At 43.6% G+C, this 19210-nt stretch overlaps 2 protein-coding genes across 4 annotated transcripts; both read left to right on the forward strand.

The window, feature by feature from the left end:
• Positions 1–494: 494 nt before the first annotated feature.
• On the forward strand, positions 495–9598 carry LOC100824603 (guanine nucleotide exchange factor subunit Rich). Its single transcript, XM_010237862.3, has 22 exons — positions 495–838; positions 927–1075; positions 1172–1253; positions 1381–1796; positions 2339–2768; positions 2873–3096; positions 3416–3611; positions 3695–3837; positions 3907–4081; positions 4187–4240; positions 4444–4620; positions 5531–5643; positions 5882–6064; positions 6620–6677; positions 6763–6822; positions 6920–6961; positions 7045–7175; positions 7252–7387; positions 7471–7548; positions 7993–8109; positions 8970–9032; positions 9117–9598. The coding sequence occupies exons 1-22, from the start codon at positions 590–592 to the stop codon at positions 9219–9221; spliced, it is 3381 nt and encodes a 1126-aa protein (XP_010236164.1). The 5' UTR covers positions 495–589; the 3' UTR covers positions 9222–9598.
• Positions 9599–12310: 2712 nt separating this feature from the next.
• Positions 12311–18853, forward strand: LOC100834932. 3 transcript variants are annotated; one of them, XR_001407054.2, is made up of 10 exons: positions 12311–12623; positions 13186–15702; positions 15791–15901; positions 15982–16134; positions 16564–16727; positions 16806–16953; positions 17053–17175; positions 17287–17374; positions 18061–18434; positions 18523–18853. XR_001407054.2 is itself a non-coding variant. In XM_014901146.2 (9 exons), the coding sequence occupies exons 2-9, from the start codon at positions 13309–13311 to the stop codon at positions 18225–18227; spliced, it is 3348 nt and encodes a 1115-aa protein (XP_014756632.1). In that variant the 5' UTR covers positions 12311–12623; positions 13186–13308; the 3' UTR covers positions 18228–18435. The 3 variants fall into 3 exon arrangements, 1 of the variants encoding a protein (XP_014756632.1); XR_001407055.2 differs by lacking the exon at positions 12311–12623 and adding an exon at positions 12872–13028; XM_014901146.2 differs by lacking the exon at positions 18523–18853 and having other exon boundaries at positions 18061–18435.
• Positions 18854–19210: the final 357 nt, after the last annotated feature.

Here is a 19210-nt window from a genome sequence, read left to right on the forward strand (position 1 = left end):
TGTATTGTCAATCATCCATGCTGGTGGCAATAAGAAAATGTGCTAGGTTGCGAATGAAATGCGGTACAATGAAATTTTTTTTGACAAAGTTTTTTTCCCTACCCGATCGCTACGTTGGGCATGCGCACGAGATCTTAATTTTCTGACCTTATCAATTACATAAGTGCTGAGAGACACCCGCTCCTGCGCACACCCTCGGACACGCACATTGCCACATGACCGACCATGCTGAATTGTGTAAAATGGTGCCACTGATTAGTCTCGGTGTTGCTGTGCTGTTCATCCTTCCTATTTTTTTCCTGTTTATTTTGCAATAATTTGACTATAAAAGCTGTCCTTTTGTTAAAAAAAATGCCAATAGGAATCTTTTACTAGCTTGAACCTTTTGATGGGAGGAATCAGCCGCGATCCAATGGCTCTGATCTGATTCCGAGTAAAGTATCAGAGAAAAGGAAAACGGAAAACAGAACAAGAAAAAAAAAACGGGTGCATCTCCCGCATCGCGCACCAGTCTCCTTTCCCAGATCTCCCCGGCCCGCATCTCGCCCAGCCTCCCGCCGGCGAGGGGCGCTCGCCGCTCGCCGCCGCGATGTACATGGCGTACGGGTGGCCGCAGTCGATCCCGCTGGACCCGGGCGACTCCGACGGTGGCGTGGTCCTCCTCCGCGTCCTCGGCCGCCTCCTCCTCGCCGTCTGCCCCGCCTCGCTCCACCTCTGGTCGGCGTCCCAGCACAAGGTCCGCCTCGCCCGCCTCGACCGCTCCCCGGACTCCCTCGCCGCGCACGGCCACAACGCCCGCGCCGTCTGGAGCCCCGACGCTAAGACCATCGCCGTCCTGGTCAGCCCGCTTGCCCCTCCCTCTCTCCCCATTTTGCTCTGGCTCGCTCTCCGTGCGAACCGACTCATCGCGTGTGTACTCTGTGCAGACCTCTTCCTTCTACCTCCACATATACAAGGTGCAGCTCTCGGGGAAGCCGCTGATCGTCGGGGGCAAGCAGCTCCCTGGGCTTTGCCTCGCCAGTTTGTCCCTAATAATCGTCGAGAAGGTTCCTCTCGGCAATGACATCTCAATAACGTATGGTATCCGCTGTTCCTTGTCCTCAAAAATGTGATGCAAAATTCCTGCGGGGTGGGGGAGCTAACTTGGAAGTGTGATGTCATCATCTTGCAGGAGCAATTTTGCATGCGACAGCAAAAGCATGCTCCTCGGACTGTCAAATGGCCACTTGCAGGTTGTGTCCTGGAATGCTGAGGTACATGGAAATGCATACTACTTTTGTTTCTCGTAAGTGGCTCATTAGAAGCGAAGTAGCTAAGTCATGTTTGCTTCTCGCTGTGCTATGTTAAGCGTGTGTTGTATGTGTTGTTGTTGCTTGCCAGTTCTTGGACAGCTTCAAGCTTTGTTGCTCCACATGTTCATCAGAGAAAACCACTGCTGTTGTAGATGCTTTGGTGTTTGATCCACCTAGTTCGAGAGAAAATTCTAATGCAAGGCCTGCTCCCTGCTGCACAGAGGATTCAGCTATCTTCCATGTTGAGTTGTCGGTGAAGCTAAGACTGCTAGTTGCCTTGTACTCAGACTGTCAGATTGCACTATGTACGGTCGGTAAGAAGGGATTAAAGCAAACTAGTGGCATCAGAGTAGAGAGATGGTTGAACACTGGTGATGCAATGTGTACTTCTGTGGCTTCCGATCAGCAGATTCTTGCTGTTGGCTGCAGTAGAGGTGTTGTTGAATTGTATGACCTGGCTGAGAATGCGCGACATATACGCACAGTTTCTTTGTATGATTGGGGGTGAGTGTCTCATATAGCTATATGTTTTTTTACAAGCTGTTAGAGATTGTAGTACGTGTTGCATTGAAGTTCAGAGTTCTGAAGACCTAATTTTCTAGCAACTGATTGCAAAGTCGTACTGATTTAGGACACCTGCTCGAATAAAACACTAGAAAAAACAATAAGGTCTTTATCTCCGGGTGTTATAAATTCAGTAAAATTCGGAAGACCTGGCTGTATGGGTTAAGTACTTAACGCGAATATTGTTTTCTTGCGGTTAGGCTTGAACATTTTGTTTTTCTCTGAATGGCCAGTGATTTACTTACTCCGTTCCTAAATATATGATGTTTTAACTTTGTCCTAAGTCAAACTTCTTAAACTTTTACCATATAGAAAAATTTACCAATATCTACAACCCCATCTTATGTTTAGGAACAGAAGTAGTAACATTTAGTCTGTGGTTCATGACTGATGTGTAATTAGGTCAACTTACCCAGCAATGCTTTTCAGTTATTCTATTGAAGCTGAGATAACTGTTCTTTTTCTTGGGTAAAAATTTGTAGGTATTCAGTGGAAGATACCGGTCCTGTTACTTGTATATCTTGGACGCCTGACAATTGTGCTTTTGCAGTTGGATGGAAATTTAGGGGACTTACTGTTTGGTCTGTATCTGGGTGCCGGTTAATGTGCACAATTCGTCAAGCCGGATCTAATTCTGCTTCATCTCCAATGGTTAAACCTAACGCCCAAAAATTTGAGCCTCTAATGGGCGGGACATCACACATTCAATGGGGTGATTATGGATATAAACTGTTTGCAGTTGAAGAAAGCTTGTCAGAAAGGGTTCTTGCTTTCTCATTTGCCAAATGTTGCCTAAACAGAGGACTTTCAAGCACGACATATACTCGCCAGATTCTTTATGGCGAAGATAGAATCCTATTAGTGCAACCTGATGATACTGATGAACTTAAGATGCTGCACCTTAATGTTCCAGTTAAGTGTTCAGTTTCACAAACTCTTGATATGTTTCTGAGGCAAAAAAGTACTGCAACTATGTTGACTCATGGCTCCATATAATGATTGTCTTTTGTAAGTAGGTCTCCTATAGTTCACAGAACTGGCCTGTTCAGCATGTAGTTGCAAGCGATGATGGTATGTACTTGGCAGTTGCTGGCTCTCATGGCCTAGTGCTGTATGATTTGCGCAATAAAAGGTGGCGGTTTTTTGGGGATGTTACTCAAGAGCAAAAGATTCAATGCAAAGGCTTGTTGTGGCTGGGTAAAGTAGTTATCGTATGCAACTATGTTGAATCATCAAACACGTTAGTCTCACTTCCTTACCTTTTTTTTTTCTATCTGGTTGTCGTCTCAAGTCTGAGATTTTCTAGTTGAACACATGGCAGCTCTCTATCTATAATGTTATATATGCGAACCGAGTTTCATGTTATGAATCTCATGGTGCTTGAAACTGACATAAATACTGGTTGAACTGCATAGTTTGCTAATATATCCAAAATTCCTCAGTAATATTTCTGTTCTTAGGGCTTTGTTACTTATGCAGATACCATGTTTTTTCTCTTGTGTGTATGACTTGCTATTTTTAGCATTTACCTAATCACGTGCTTGTTACATTTGTCGTAGGTACGAGCTTCTGTTTTTCCCAAGATATCACCTTGACCATAGCTCCTTACTTTATCGAAAACCACTGCTTGGTAGACCCATTGTCATGGATGTCTTTCAGGACTACATTCTTGTTACCTACAGTCCATTTGATGTGCATATCTTCCATGTGATGATCTCGGGAGAACTGTCACCTACCAGTAGTCCAGTTTTACAGGTGAGGTGAAAAGTTTGCTTCCCCAATGCATAATGTGTTGTCAGGTTCTATCTGATAATGTGCATTTGTCTACGATTGAACAGCTCTCAACAGTTAGAGAACTTTCAATCATGAGTCCAAAGGGCCCACCTGTTTCAATGCGATTGATTCCTGAACCAACTGACGAAGGAGAGCTGAAGAGGGATACTGATGGATCTTCTGATTTGTTATCCCAACAACCTTCAAGGTATACTTTAACTGAAATGTTGATTGATCATATTCTCCTTGTTTTTTTACTTAATTAGCCATATATCAGATGTTTGATCTTGCGGGTGAATGGCGAACTTTCTGTGCTGGACATGGACGATGGACATGAACAAGCACTTACGAATTCAGTTGAACTCTTTTGGGTCACTTGTTCTCAAATGGAAGAGAAGGGTAATCTTATCAAAGAGGTTTCATGGCTTGACTATGGCCATCAAGGGATGCAGGTTAGTTATAATTGTATTCTTTTGCATACATTATTTTTTGGGCATATATGTTTCTTTTTCAAAATTTGCTTTCTATCCTTTTATGCAGAAGCTGCTTTGTTGCAGGTATGGTACCCGTCACATGGAGCAAATCCTTTTAGGCAAGAAGATTTTCTGCAGGTATGAAGCTTAGATCATGCCATGGTTTTGGTATCCTCTTTGAGTTTTCCCACCTACTTGTTGTGAAATATTTATTTTATTTATTAGCAAATCTATTTATGGATGCAGTAATATTTTCATATCCTGATCTTCTTCCTGAAAGTTTTATTAAAAACTGGTAATATTATAAATTGGAACTGAGCACATCTGATTTGATTCTGTAGTTGGATCCGGAGCTTGAGTTTGATCGTGAGGTGTATCCTCTTGGTCTTCTTCCAAATGTTGGTGTGGTTGTTGGTGTTTCTCAGCGAATGTCCTTTTCAACCGCAGAGTTCCCATGCTTTGAGCCTTCTCCTCAAGCACAAACAATATTGCATTGTTTGCTACGGCATCTCCTTCAGGTAACAGCAAGCCCAAGCAAGTCTTTAGTATATGCTCTCTATTTCATTCTAGTTGACACTTATGTAGACAAAGGCAATCTTTAGAAACTCTTGCACTAATCTGATGAGAACAGAAAAAATGCGAGATTTTCTCATTAGTCAAGGTTTTTTTAGGCTCCTAGCAGTGCATCCACAGTGAGATCGTACCTTCAGATTAGTGTTGGTACACAGCCAATTAAAAAAATAGGACGTGTGCTTCAAGTTTGACGAATATTGTGTAAGCATTGCTACACGCATCCAAAGTGAGGTGACTTCATTTTGTTGTTTTACTGACATAATTTGCTAAGTTGACCTATGAAAATGTGCCTGTTAATTCATCGATGTCTCTGGTAGTCCTTGTCTTTTGCAACTCATTTTATAATTTTCTAGGGCCCGCCGCTGAACCCAGAATAACAAAGGTATGACAGGGAATCGGTCATACTTGTTCTTTTCTCTCGTTTAGTCACTCCATATGACAAAAACTTTGTTAAAGTCTAACATGTTTGTAACCAATGTGCCATCCCTTGGAACATTTGGAGAAATATTCAATACATTAGGCATAATGCTGTGTTAATTTCTTTTTGACTGTTGTATTGTGATATTTGGTCTTGCTGTATTGCACAGCAGGATTTTTTTTAAAATACATATTTAACTTAACCATTGAGAAAAGATGCTCTCGCCTAGAGTAAACTAGGTTCGATGTCTTGGCAAGATGAATTTTGTGGCTTTTTACAATGAAAGTTATGTTTACAACATGCTTTTATTGGGGTACTTGCATCAATTTTTGTAATTTGGGTCTGGTGCAGCTATGCATAATATGCCAATTGCCAAGTTTGTAAATCATTTTCTTGTGCCTCTAAATTTACTGTTTAATTATATTGTTGTGAAACAGAGAGACAAACATGAAGAAGCTTTACGTTTGGCAAACTTGTCAGCAGAGAAACCTCACTTTTCTCACTGTTTAGAGTGGCTTCTGTTTACGGTATTTGATGCAGATATATCTAGGTATTTTGATTCTGACTTTCACTATCTTTGTACAGTTGTACTACATATTTGCAGTATGTGGCTAAAACAAAGATGGACACATGTCATGGTTCCTTGTGTAAAATTTTTAAAGCGCTTTCATCTGGATCACTATCTTTAGAGTGTCACTTTTTTGACCAAGTTGCTAGCTCTTATTCCATAGTTGCTGAAATAATGTATTGCCTAACTTTTTCTGATATGGCCACTTTACTAATTGCAGGCCAAGTACTTCAAAAAACCAAATTTCACCAAAAAGTGAATCTCCAAAGAGATCCCTTCTAGAGAAGACATGTGACCTACTTCGGAATTTTTCTGAATATATGGATGTTGTAGTCAGTGTTGCTAGGAAAACTGATGGTCGACACTGGGCAGATCTTTTCTCTGCAGCTGGGCGATCCACAGAGTAAGTTTGCAGCCTTTTTGTTTGAATTATGCATCCCTTGTAGTTTCAATGGCTAGATTTTTGTGCTCCTGTAATTATGTAGGTGTGCAACTCTTGCTCTTAGCAATTGCCATACATCAACTTGAATTTTGCACCCTTGCATGGAACTGTTGTCTGTTGGTGTCCATCCACAAGAACCATAACTGTATAATGAGGTGGCAAAATTCATTGTTGATTCTGTTGACTTGCTAACCAAAGCTACCATAGACTACTGTCTAGTGAGGTGGCAAAGCTATCATTCTTAATTGTATAGGAACCGCTCAGGGATTTGAGCGAACTGGCCACTTTCTTAGTTTTTGGAAGTTATAGATGTCATCTGATTTGTCTCAGCAGTCATTTTATCATTGTATTGATTCCTCATTGATGGATATAAATACTCGTAGAAAAACGACGATTACCAATCCAGTACTCACCTTTGGTCTCTTGAAAGTGCACACAATCGAAATAAATGAAGCATTTTATTAACATTTGACATAAGTATAATTGTTGTCTTAATGTGAGTATCTTTCACGGTAGGATGTTTGAGGAATGCTTCCAACGGAGATGGTACAGGACTGCTGCTTGCTACATACTGGTAAACCCTTTGGGCATATATTAAATTATGTCCAGTGAATGATAGTTCTGCAAGAATTAATGCTTAAAATGTTTTGTGATTACAGGTCATTGCTAAGCTTGAAGGCCCTGCTGTCAGTCAGTACTGTGCACTCCGTTTGCTTCAAGTAATTCTTTTGCATTAATCATAAGGTGGTTTTGATCTGTGTGGTTAGCTGTCTCATATGTTCAAGCTCTCACTTCCGAGTGTTTATTACTTTCCAGGCTACACTTGATGAATCTCTGTATGAGCTTGCTGGGGAGTTGGTATGCTTCTTGTGCTATATCTTGTCTTATTTCCTGTAATTATATTCTGCGGATGGATAATGGAATGCCCTTAATATTCTTAGGTCCGCTTCTTGCTAAGGTCTGGCAGAGACTTTGAAAATGCCAATGCAGACTCTGAAAAGCTCTCTCCAAGGTTTATGGGTTATTTTCTATTCCGTTCGCCATATAAGAGACAGTCTTCTGATTTGAAAAGGTACAATTTGTAGTTAACTTGAAAGGTTATGGTGTTGCTATCAGAATTTCTCATGTGTTATTCCTTGTTTGGACAGCAACTCAACGAAAGAACTTAGCCCACATATTGCCTCTGTTATGAACATTCTGGAGAGCCATGCCAGCTATTTGATGTCTGGCAAGGAACTTTCAAAGCTTGTTGCTTTTGTCAAAGGGACTCAATTTGATCTTGTGGTGAGATTCTCACCATACATCATTACAACAATCTTATTGATCCAAAGCTACATCTTATCCAAATTTATTGTAACTTCATGCAGGAATATCTTCAGCGAGAAAGGCTGGGATCTGCTCGACTGGAGAATTTTGCATCTGCACTTGAACTAATTGGTCAAAAGGTTTTCATTATGAGATCATGAAGATACTTTTTGCTCAATTTATTTGCAAATTGTGGAGCCTTTTTATGTTGCTTACCCTTGTAGGAACGGCACCTTGATATTGAAATTTGTTTTCTTTTAGTGTCGCTTACCATTGTAGTTAATTTTTGACCAAAAACATTATGAACGGCATCTTGATAATGTATTAATGAAGTGCACACGATAAAAGAATACAAATCTGAGCAAATTGTAGCCGTCTGTTTCATAGATACATAGATGCTTTGAGCACATCACTTAACAGTATTGAAATTATGAAAGCAACTAACCGCTGAATGATCTCAAATAGTTCATCTTCTTCTTTTTTTGGTGCAATCCCTTGGTTGATTTGCAGTTAATATTTGTTTGTTTCCATCAACTTTTCTTTAAAAGGAACTTATCACTCGTATGTTGATATTCTGATGACAGCTCCAAATGGACACACTTCAGAGTCGGCTTGATGCTGAGTTCCTTCTTGCTCATATGTGTTCTGTGAAGTTTAAGGAATGGATCGTGGTGCTAGCGACTTTATTGAGGCGTGCAGAGGTAATACAAGATGTTATGCTTTGGCATGGTTAACTATTCTTGTGCACAGATTAAAATGTTTGAATATGTTGTACTTTGTTGATCTTGTGTCTGGCCTTTGCATCTGCACTCGATTTGATAGAGTTCTTTTTTGGCTTTTACCGTGGGCTGAAGAACATTAGCTATGTCTGGTTCTTCACTACTCACACTAGTATTTACTTGCCCCGCAGCTTGGCATCCTTTTCTTTCATAATGTACTTCTATCCTGAGAAAACGCAAGAAAATTTACGTCTCAATGCATTGATACAAAAAAAAATAATCTAATTTCTAGTGTAGGCTATGCCTTACAAACACACTCCCAGTCCTAACATGACTGAGCAACAGAAGCAGCCTGTGGCAGGACAAACTGCTATGTTGCCGTAGCCCAGGTTCGAGCTTCCGCTCTAATGTCCACCCATGAAGAGTGACTACTGACAAGCCAGGCCTTGCTGCGTAAAAAACGCAGGCATTGCGGTGCTTTAGATCATCCAAGTCATTTCTTCAGGAAAATGGATCCCTGCCTTTTACTAAGATATCATAAAATAATTACAGAGAGTGACCTTATTTTCTTGAGTCCTTGGGTGTGGCGTGCCACACCCAAGGACTCGAGGAAATAATGACAAATAATGACCTGGAAAAGTATTGAATTGAGTTTTGTATAGAACCATTTTAGACCATTTTTCGATCACATGTCACTGTTATCAGTGAAAACTAGCAGTTCATTCATTTATTTTGACGTTTTTAGGTTCGGTGGTCTAGAGGTGAATTATTATTAGTGTTACACAACCAACTATCCGGTTTAGCAAAAGCACTCATCCTTGCCGCTGTCATACTTCCCTCAGGTTTTGGTGGATCTCTTTCGACATGATCTGCGGTTGTGGAATGCATACAGCATTACTCTACAGGTGAGCACAGCATAAAAGGTGCTTGTTTTCTCCGGTTTCTGAACTGTTTAAGCATCTCTAACACGTGTACAAACCACTCTGCAGTCACATGATGTATTCAGGGAGTACCTTGACCTTCTTAGCGCCTTGGAGGACGAGCTTTCGTCTGTCTCCAATCTGACACTGCAGCAGAACGAGCAATCGTCGTGATACCCAAGGATAGCAATTTTGGATGGGCAGCAGTTTAAGCTTGCTGCCGATTTAACACACACAGTTAGAAGGAGAGAAGAAGCGCGCGGAATCATGTGTAAATAGCATTATTTTGGGGGTGTGGGATTTCCCTTAGAGCAACACCTAGAGGCTACGACAGCCTTTCTGTGCAGTGAATGAGTTAAATCACCATATTGTTGTATCATTAGTCGCGACAGAGTGGAGTGTGGTGTGGGTTCTTCTTCCCCTTTCTGTAAGTACGCGGTGCGGCGTAACAATGTAAAGTATACATATACTGATTATGAGCATCCAGGGAAGTGGATTTTGTTCCTCTGTATCGTGTGCCCGATATGTTGACAAACTTTTTCCTGCTGAAAGATTGATTTGTTTACAGGAGTATCTATCTATCTTGTGGACTGTCCCACTTGAATGTGCTGTTGCTTAATTTCATGGACACCAATCCTGTGTTTCATGATTCTGGCTAGGCATGACGACGCCCTGAAGAGCTCGGTGGTCCGCGTGGGGTTCCTTTGTTACTTGCGGCGACCAACTGACAAAGCAAATGATCTCCAGATGCTTGTGGGCAGATCTGTCTCGCAACTGGGGCTCCTGCAAGTTGTCGCCACATTAAAATTTCCCCGGAATGAGTGAGCCTGGCCATGATGCCGTTTGGGAAGCTCCTTGTCCTCCCGGCGCAAGCAACCGGTGGAGCCCAGCCGTGCGTGTGGTCGCCGAGAGAGAGAGAGATAGAGCGATGGATGGAAGGAATCTGGCTGGGCAGAGTGAGGACAAGATCGAATGGCCGGCCGCGAAAACGGCACTTGATTGCCCGAGCAGAGCAGCTGAGCTCGATCGTGTGCTAGAGTATATGTATGTGTTCAACCAAGGACTAGTGCTCCCGCCGTGCGCCGTTGGTGTACATGTGCCGCCTTTGATTTTTACCAAGTGTGGCGCCTTTGAATTGCCGACACGCCAAGGTTTGTGTTTTGTTCCACGACCGGGACCAGACCATACACATCTCGTGCAAATGTGCCGCCTTTGATTTTTGCTCGCTCCTGACTCTTCTGTGGTGTTGTAGGCGTCAGACATCGCCATCCAATGATTGACGACCATTTTTAGAGAAGCGTACGAAGTGCCTTTTTTGGGCTCATACGAGCTAGTCCCCAAAATGCTCACTTGTATAGACAGATAGATAGATAGCGACAGCTAGCGAGCACCATCCGTGCTCTCGAGCTTATTTGCATCTGATGTTCTTCTTCTTTTCTCCGAGGGAAATTAGTTATGTTCACGTACGTGAAAGAGCTAGCTGCATGCATAGTTTGCATGCGATCGAGCCCCACTAAAGCTTAAAATATTAGTTAAACACTTCAATCCCACACTGCATGCATATGCACCTTTTAATAGTACTGGCAATGCTCTAAAATGCATGTAAACCAAGCTTCAAATGGAGAAAAAAAGGCGAGCAATGCTAGCTGTTTTAGTTTCCAAATCCAAAGAAAGGTAGGAGTATATCTTTAGATCGACGGCGCGGAATATATATAATGAACGACGACAGAAATGCCAAGGGCGGCCGGGACAGACGGCTAGCTAGACCGCGCCTTTTTCCTTAATTTGCCGATAGTTCATTCATTTATAATGTTCCCTTTTCTTTCAATGGAACGAAGCAATTCTCTCTCGATCTTTCCAGTTTCCGTCGAGACCAAACTGGAAGGATATTCGAGCTATATGCTCGAAAACAATATATTAAATCTGCTGAAGAGGAGAGAATATATTCTCTACCTTTATACTCCATTCTGTAAATACGTAACGTGCGTAGCTAGCCCGTGCCCCCATGCATTGATGCATGTCCGGTTCCCAAATAAACTGGCGTCACTCGGAGCGACACAGCATCCAATTAAGCGCAGTACGCCATGAGATAAGATATACTAGTACTATATATTCTCCATCGGGCCCTCCTGGAACAGGAGCATATATATTACTTGCACTTATATATATATATATATATATATATATATATATATATATATATATATATATATATGCTTGAAATTCGATCCGGTGCATGCCATACTCGTACGTCTCGATCTCTGACTATTAATTTAATTATCGTGCGGCATATATATGCGGAGGATATGCACACGTAGGAAAATCATGTGGGTGCATAGCCACAGGGTCCAGCGTCGGTGGTGTGATCTTGAATGCCGAAAACGATGTCCGGAGATGCCACGGCCGCAGCACTGACAGTGTAAGAGCATGATGCTCTAGTATTAGGGCCGATTGAGCCTAGGAGAAATTAACTCCGCAGTGCAGGGCAGGGCAATAGACGATGGAAGGTGCAAGCGTTAATAAATTCTGTGACCGAATGCAAGGATCATATATAGTGGAGTATGCCTGAGGATGGAAATTGATTAAATTCATGGACAAGTGGAGTAAATCTGGCTTGGATGAAGCAGCTGACCGAGCTGAGTTTAGGGACAGATACATAGCCCTGCCGTGCAGGGAACGACGGCCGATCGCCATCCAATTAACCCCGGACTGGCCTAGCTAGCTAGCAGCTTCTTTCTTTCGTGTCGCGAGCATACGCACATGCATGCATGTTACTGCTTGGGATAACGAAAGACACTTGCACTTAGGCTAGTCCAGAAAGAGTCCAGCGTCGGCGAATTGATATGATCCCGGCCGGCCGGATATATAGTGAACAGGAAGATAACTAGGATTTGGGCGTCGGCGGACGAGAAGCTCCGCAGGGCAGATTCAGACGCAGACGCACGAGGCTGTGTGTGTGCCCGAATGCAAAGGCACGTACGTGAGGACCGGAATGGATTGATGGCAGGGTTGACAAGAGCTGACTATATATACTCTAGGTATCGACGGCCGTGCAGGCAACGAGTCCCATGTGATATCGGAGGTCCTGGAGAGAGGCATTTGGGATTGGAGTCCACTCGAATCGAATCCTTCTTCTCACCACCACGCACGAGAGCCGCCGCGTGTCCTCCCGACAGAAAAAGGAAAAAGAAAAAGATTTTTTTTTTTTTGAGCGGGCGGACCGGAAGGCATAGGCAGCCACCACGTACGCGGAAGCAGAGCACGCACGGCCCACATCCCCCACCTGAAGCCGACGGCGACGGCGACGAGGCATGAGCGCCCGCGCCGACCTCTGACTGTTGCGGCGATCCCGGCCCCCTGGAGCAGGCCGGGGCGAGACCGAATATCCAATCCCTTCCCTTCCCCACCGCAAATCCGGGCCACGGCTCCTCTCCCCTCTCCCGTCCCTCTCTCTCCGCCCCCAGCCTCCCCCTTTCCCGCCCCCCCTCCATCTCTGAGCGCAACCGCACCGCCGGAGCAGAGTCGGCTGCTCGCCCGCCAGCACCCACAGCCTACCCCGCCCGGATCGCGCCAGAGGTACGCACCACCAGAATCCTCCCTCTCCAACACGCGCAGACATTTCTTTTTCTGCTTTCATTTTTTTCTTTTTCGGATTACTATTTTTTTTTTGGAAGTTCGTTCGGTTCGTTCGTTCCTTCTTATCCTCTTCTTTCCGGTCGTTTCGGGTGGGGGGAAACGATTTTCTGTTTTTTGGTTGCTGAAAATTCGCGGGGGATTCCGTCAGCAGATTTTTTTTTTCTGCTCAGGGGGGCGGGGGAGGATTCTCGGAGCTTCCTTCCTCGAGATTTCAATTTGGGATTTGGAGGGGCCAAGCATTCAAAGTTGCCATCTTCACGCATTCTCCCAATTGTGACCCCGTTCCTTCTTCTTGGGAGGGTTTCAAATAATTTTGTCCCTTCTGTGACGGTGCTCTGATCTGAGGTATCATCGGTGGAAATCCCTTGGAATTGTCCGATTCTGTACCCGAATTCCATGTCGTCGTCTTTGTTTGTCTGTCTGTTGTTGGAAGGTGGCCAATTTTTGGTGCTATTCTCTCTCAACGAGGTTGTAATTGTTTTCCGTATTAATCTTGCAACAGGAAAGGAAAGGGGCTAATCAGCGCAGTTGGAAGGAACTGCTGGATTTGGGAATCGTGTGATGCACTCAGCTGTGGCGCCGATCCAGACCAACCCGACCTGATCGCGCCATCTCCACCACGCACATGGCGCCCCCTGCTGCCACTGCCACCGCCGCAGGCGGCGGCGGCAGCGGCAACGCCGCCGAGGCTGACGGGGCACCGCGCATGGCCAAGTTCCTCTGCAGCTTCGGAGGCAGCATCCTGCCCCGCCCGCTCGACGGCCGCCTCCGCTATGTCGGCGGCGATACCAGGATCGTCATGTTGCCGCGCGACATACCCTACGCCGACCTGGCCGCGCGGATGCGGGAGCTCTACGAGGAGGCCGACATCATCAAGTACCAGCAGCCCGATGAGGATCTCGATGCGCTGGTCTCTGTGGTCAACGACGATGACGTGGTGAACATGATGGAGGAGTATGACAAGCTCATTGCTGCTGGAGAGGGGTTCACCCGGCTGAGGGTCTTCTTGTTTTCGCAGCACTTGGACGATGAGGCCGCGTCTGTGGCTGTGCATTACCATGGGGACGAGCGGGAGACCGAGAGGAGGTATGTCGACGCGCTTAATAGCCTTGGTGACATGAGGTCGCCTTCCTCTCCTGTATCGGTGGAGCAGCTTTTTGGGATCGGAGGCAATGACTCAGGGATTCCTGACAGCTTGCGGCATCTGAATGTTCCTCGTCCATCACATAGTCAGAGGTATGGGGACATGGATTCTCCCTGGAGCCCTGCATATATATCTCCAGGACAGTACGGAGTGCATGATCCAAGGGATTTTCCCGTTTCACCGTCATCTGCAAGGTTTCAAGTTGGAGCGGAGGATTTTGATGAGAGGATTCCTGATGATTTTGTGAGGCATTCACCAAAATATCGGCATTATGAGGCTCAGTCACCGCCGCACGTGGATAACTTGGTCTGGCTTCCACCTGGTGCTGTAGTCCAACAAAATGCGGGCTTCCCAGGCAATCTGGGCCGCTCCGGCAGTTTCTTGGATGCAAACAGCGTGTACGATATCTCCCGTTCACCGTTCCAGAAGGGTCAAGGTTCAGTCAGTGATCCTCGCTACGTGGATCCCCGCTGGAGGCCAGTCCAACAACAACACTTTGACCAGTCGGGCATGACAAATGAGTATTCTGCTGCTCACCCTGCTAATAATGCCCGTCCAGATTTTGGCCGCCCTGGTGAGCAATATGTGGTGCCCCAAGATGTTAGACTGGAAAATGGTGTTTATGTCAAAGAGCAAACAGGTGGTCACCCTCCCGTGTTCTATACCGAATCACATTCTCATGATAGAGCTTGGCATGCGCATCCCAACCAAAGTCATCAACGGTATGAGGATCCCAGATTGAATCTGCCCGGTAATGGTAGAGTGATGGAGCCATACATTGATAGCAACTCCGCTAATTCTGCATTCACAACTGGCAAAGTATATGAAATGCATTCAGCATCACACAGTCGCTCTAGCCATGAGAGTCCCCACTATTATCACGGCAGTGGTGAGCATATCAATGATGCCTATCATAACCAACAAGTTGTAAGTAGTGGCTCATATGTCCAGACATCAGGTTTCGATGAATCTACAGGTCAGCATTACAGTCATTCTTCAACATATGGTGCGGATTCCTTTTACCAAATGCAACAGAATTTGCCACCGCTTCAATCTCTGAGGAGGAGAGCAAACAGCCCTGTTCATACAGGTTCGCCATATGAATCACCGCACCTTCCGGTTCCAAATGGGAGTATTAACTCCAATTTTGTGAGAAACACTGGTGATGTTAGTCCAAGGATTCCAGGTGTGCCTGTATACGATCGACTTCCAAACGCATGGCCTACACCCAATGGCAACATACCTTATAGAGTTGTTGGACATGATAGTCCTGTTGTTGTAGAAAACCCTTCTGCTCTTGTTCCTCGGCCAAATCCAAATACTACTCAGTATGTTCAGCCTTTCTTTGCCCCAGAATCAGTCCAGCAGCAACCAGGTGTTCCATTGATTGAGATTTATCCTGAAAGAGCATGTGCTGGGCCCATGCTATCATCGCTTGATGGTAGAGTAGCTGTTCCTGCATTACCCCTCACTGATCAATTGTCCACACTGGACATTAACACAACAAAGAAACCTGAAGGACCAGAGGATGAAAGGCATATACAAAATGTGACTGGAACAAAACCTTCACATGCTGTGAGTGACCCTAGTACCTTGGTCCACCATGTTGGAGTTGCACATGAAGTTGATCTCAAACAGGGGAAACCCACAGAGCATGAAGCCAGCATGACTAAAGTACATGAATCTGGGGCTATAGCAATGCAGGAATGTGGGGATATATCAGAGGACAGGTTGAATTTTCTTCCGGAGTTGGTTGCTTCTGTTAAAAAGGCTGCATTGGAAGAAGCTGAGAAGCCAGCAGAGGCTCAACCAGATGCTCGCCCTGCTGTTTCACCTATTTGTGATGATGACAATGATGGAAAGAAGTTTGATGAGGTAACTACTGGTGTATGAAATACTTGAACAAACACATTAAGCACTAAGGTACCTAATTCGTTCCTTCAAATCCTTTCTCTCTCTGCAGATTGCTGATGGAGATCAGGACTCTGATGTGCATGGAAGCGGTGACCAGCACAAAAGTTCTGGAATCGAAGCTACAACCGCAGAAGCTGAAGCTTTGTCCAAGGGACTACAGGTCTTTTACTGATCTCTTGATTTGTAGTACTCTTTGATTTTAGCTTATGTCCTACTTATACACATTGATGGACCATGCAGACTATAAAAAATGATGATCTGGAGGAAATCAGAGAGCTGGGTTCAGGTACTTATGGGGCAGTCTTTCATGGTAAATGGAGGGGATGTGATGTTGCCATCAAAAGAATAAAAGCGAGTTGCTTTGCTGGAAGGCCATCCGAGAGAGAGCGTTTGGTATGTGTTATTCCCTTGTTAGTTCGTCAACTTAAGGATTGGTAACGCAGCAAAATTCTTCTGAACTGTTTCGTGGTCAAAATCTCTGCCCATACTTCGTCTAATACTGAGGTTACTCTTTCATGTTTCATTTTATATGGTGAATAAGTTTATTTTCCGAGTAAAATAGTAGTGGAGGCCTTGACTGTATAATATGCACAGAGTTATATGCATGAAAAAAAGGAGAATAATATGAGCATTTTGCCATAGATAGCTGTTATAGATTTGTGAATGATCCAGCTTCATAAAGGGAGAAACAAACTTGATCTCTCTCTCCCTCTCTCAACATGATTGTAATGATACATATGTTCACAACTTAAAGTAAAGTTACTTGGTTACTCACACTTTATGTGGACAATGCCTCAAGTTCTGATTTATCGGATCTTGCAGATAGCGGATTTCTGGAAAGAAGCTCAGATACTGAGCTCGCTTCATCATCCAAATGTGGTTTCGTTTTATGGTGTAGTTCGTGATGGTCCTGATGGAAGCTTAGCAACTGTCACCGAGTTTATGATCAATGGGTCCCTCAAACAGTTCTTGAGGAAAAAGGACAGGTATTTCTTGTTTAACCAATGGACAGTTTGATTTCTCATCTTCCAATATCCATATTCTAATATATAGGAACTGAGCAGGACAATTGATCGCCGCAAAAGAGTTATATTAGCCATGGATGCTGCATTTGGCATGGAATATTTGCATGGGAAGAATATTGTCCATTTTGATCTCAAGTGTGAGAACTTACTGGTGAACATGAGGGATCCACAACGACCAATCTGCAAGGTTTGATCCCCACTTGCTCCCCTTGTTATCTCTTTTTCAACATTTCTTTTTTCAAATCTCACTGGCAGTTGTTCACGTTTGCTCGTATTTCTAAATCAGATTGGTGATCTCGGGCTATCAAAGGTGAAGCAGCATACTCTGGTGTCTGGTGGTGTTAGAGGAACCTTGCCATGGATGGCGCCAGAGCTTTTGAGTGGGAAAAGCAATATGGTGTCAGACAAGGTAATAATGCTTGGTCTATAAGTACCTTTTAGACATTACAAGCTGTTCAATCTGTAAACAGTTTATAGTGTTTTATCTTCCAGTTAAAAGTCAATTGACTTTATTTTGTAGATTGATGTCTACTCATTTGGTATTGTGATGTGGGAGCTACTTACTGGCGATGAGCCATATTCTGATATGCGTGCTGCTGAAATTATTGGTAATGTCCAAAGGTTTCTATAGAAATTATGTTGATTAATATGCTTCAATTTCTGATGATACTGTCCTATTTATTTTTGGTGCATATGTATCAGTTCTCATAACTTTTATGCTTCCGTACTTTCAAAAAGATACTTGTTGGAAGGTTTTCTTCCTTTTAGAATCTCTTTGTATGTCTTTGTGCAAATTTGAAAAGCCTTTTTTGTGGGAAACCTTGAAAGGCGTTGAAGGCTGAGCTGATGTAAAATGGTCAGATGTAAAACCTAGGACGTTTGAAATGATAAATACTATACATATTACTTACTAACATTATGCAGTTAAAGAAACCAGATGCAGGTAACTCTGTAACTGGTGTTGCATTTGCATGCATTATATTGCCCTACTGATGTAGTAACTGCAGTTTAAATATCCATGTTTCACTAGCTAATAAAACCACCTATCTGAAGGGAAAGTTTCACAACTTTAACCCCTGTGATAGGATAAAATTGGAGGAATTGTTGCTTGGAAGGGTCAGTGAAAGAAAATAATGACTCTGCTATCACCCTACATGTGATGTGCTATGTTTAGTACAGTTTATTGCAAAGAGAGGATATCGCTTGTGCTTATCAATATTAGTCATGCACCTGTAGAATGCTATTGAATTGTGAGGTTCCATCCTGTGGATTTAATTATCATGCCATTTTGTAGGGGGCATTGTGAACAATTCCCTTCGTCCTCAGATTCCTTCCTGGTGCGATCCTGAATGGAAATCTTTGATGGAAGGTAGTTGGGCTGGTGAACCAGCTGAAAGACCATCCTTCACTGAAATATCTCAGAGGTTGAGGAAAATGGCCGCAGCAATGAACGTGAAGTAAAGGCTCAAGTCATTAGAGCCACAGGAAAAGGATTGTAAAGATTCCCACGTCTAGTTCCCTAACAAGAGGAAGGCAGACTCAGGAATATATGTTACACAAGTGTCTTGGCAGTGTCTCGGTTTATCTTAGTTCAAATGATAATTTATGAAGGCCTTCCATAGTTCCATGCCAGAAAAAAAATCGTGGAAGTTCTAAAGCATGTTTGATGTAAGTGGGTGGTTGTTTCCCCCTGTTCCTTAGATAAAATTTCAAATTGTTCTGGCAAAATTGATTTTTCCATTCTTCCTGTTTGCAGGGACAAATTTATCGAGTCGTCAGCTGCCAATGCCTTCCGTATGATATATAGTGCATCTATCCATTCCTCAAGATGGGAACTGTTGAGTTGTAATGTAAATAAATTTTGGCTCGCTCAATCCAGCTGGCACATGATAGATGTGCGCAGTTACTAGACACTGTTCAAAGTTGGACACAGTTATCTTTTTTTCATACAATTGTGTCCTGAGAAAAGACGGAACAAACTCGAACCGAGATATCCTTATTCAGATTGTACATAGTTTAAGAATAAGATTTTCACGTTGCTTCGAAAATGGTCTTTCCTGTATATATCATCAGTTCCATCTCTGCCATAATGCCACTGATCTCGGTCCTTGATTTTTTTTGTCCTATGTCAATCTGTTTGAATGTCACTTTGAACTTGAAGAACAATAAGGCCCATCAGAGCATCAGAACCTAGTGTTCTAATATCATCCTTGCCAAATATGCGTTGTGCTGAATCAATTCAGAAGATATTGAGACTGAACCCCACTTTTGTTTATGTGCTTATAATACTCCAAGATTATTTATCGAATGTGCTGTTTAGGTTGCTCTGCTCCCAAGATTTTTATAGTTGTATGCTTGCTGTCTCAGAACATTCAGAGATTCTCATTCTCTGGCCTTCGCTATACCTGCCTACTGTCTGCTTTTGTCTTCTTTGATCTGGAGCT

This window comes from Brachypodium distachyon, chromosome 3, assembly GCF_000005505.3.
Source record: "Brachypodium distachyon strain Bd21 chromosome 3, Brachypodium_distachyon_v3.0, whole genome shotgun sequence".
NCBI lineage: Eukaryota > Viridiplantae > Streptophyta > Magnoliopsida > Poales > Poaceae > Brachypodium > Brachypodium distachyon.

Excerpts from the sequence above, each read along its gene's own strand:
- LOC100824603 (XM_010237862.3), top strand. The coding sequence starts at position 590 with ATGTACATGGCGTACGGGTGGCCGCAGTCGATCCCGCTGGACCCGGGC. Across the intron at positions 1,797-2,338 it reads GTTTCTTTGTATGATTGGGG|GTATTCAGTGGAAGATACCG; the intron begins GTGAGTGTCTCA and ends AAAAATTTGTAG. Across the intron at positions 6,823-6,919 it reads GTGCACTCCGTTTGCTTCAA|GCTACACTTGATGAATCTCT; the intron begins GTAATTCTTTTG and ends ATTACTTTCCAG.
- LOC100834932 (XM_014901146.2), top strand. The coding sequence starts at position 13,309 with ATGGCGCCCCCTGCTGCCACTGCCACCGCCGCAGGCGGCGGCGGCAGC. Across the intron at positions 15,902-15,981 it reads CTTTGTCCAAGGGACTACAG|ACTATAAAAAATGATGATCT; the intron begins GTCTTTTACTGA and ends TGGACCATGCAG. Across the intron at positions 16,954-17,052 it reads CACAACGACCAATCTGCAAG|ATTGGTGATCTCGGGCTATC; the intron begins GTTTGATCCCCA and ends TTTCTAAATCAG.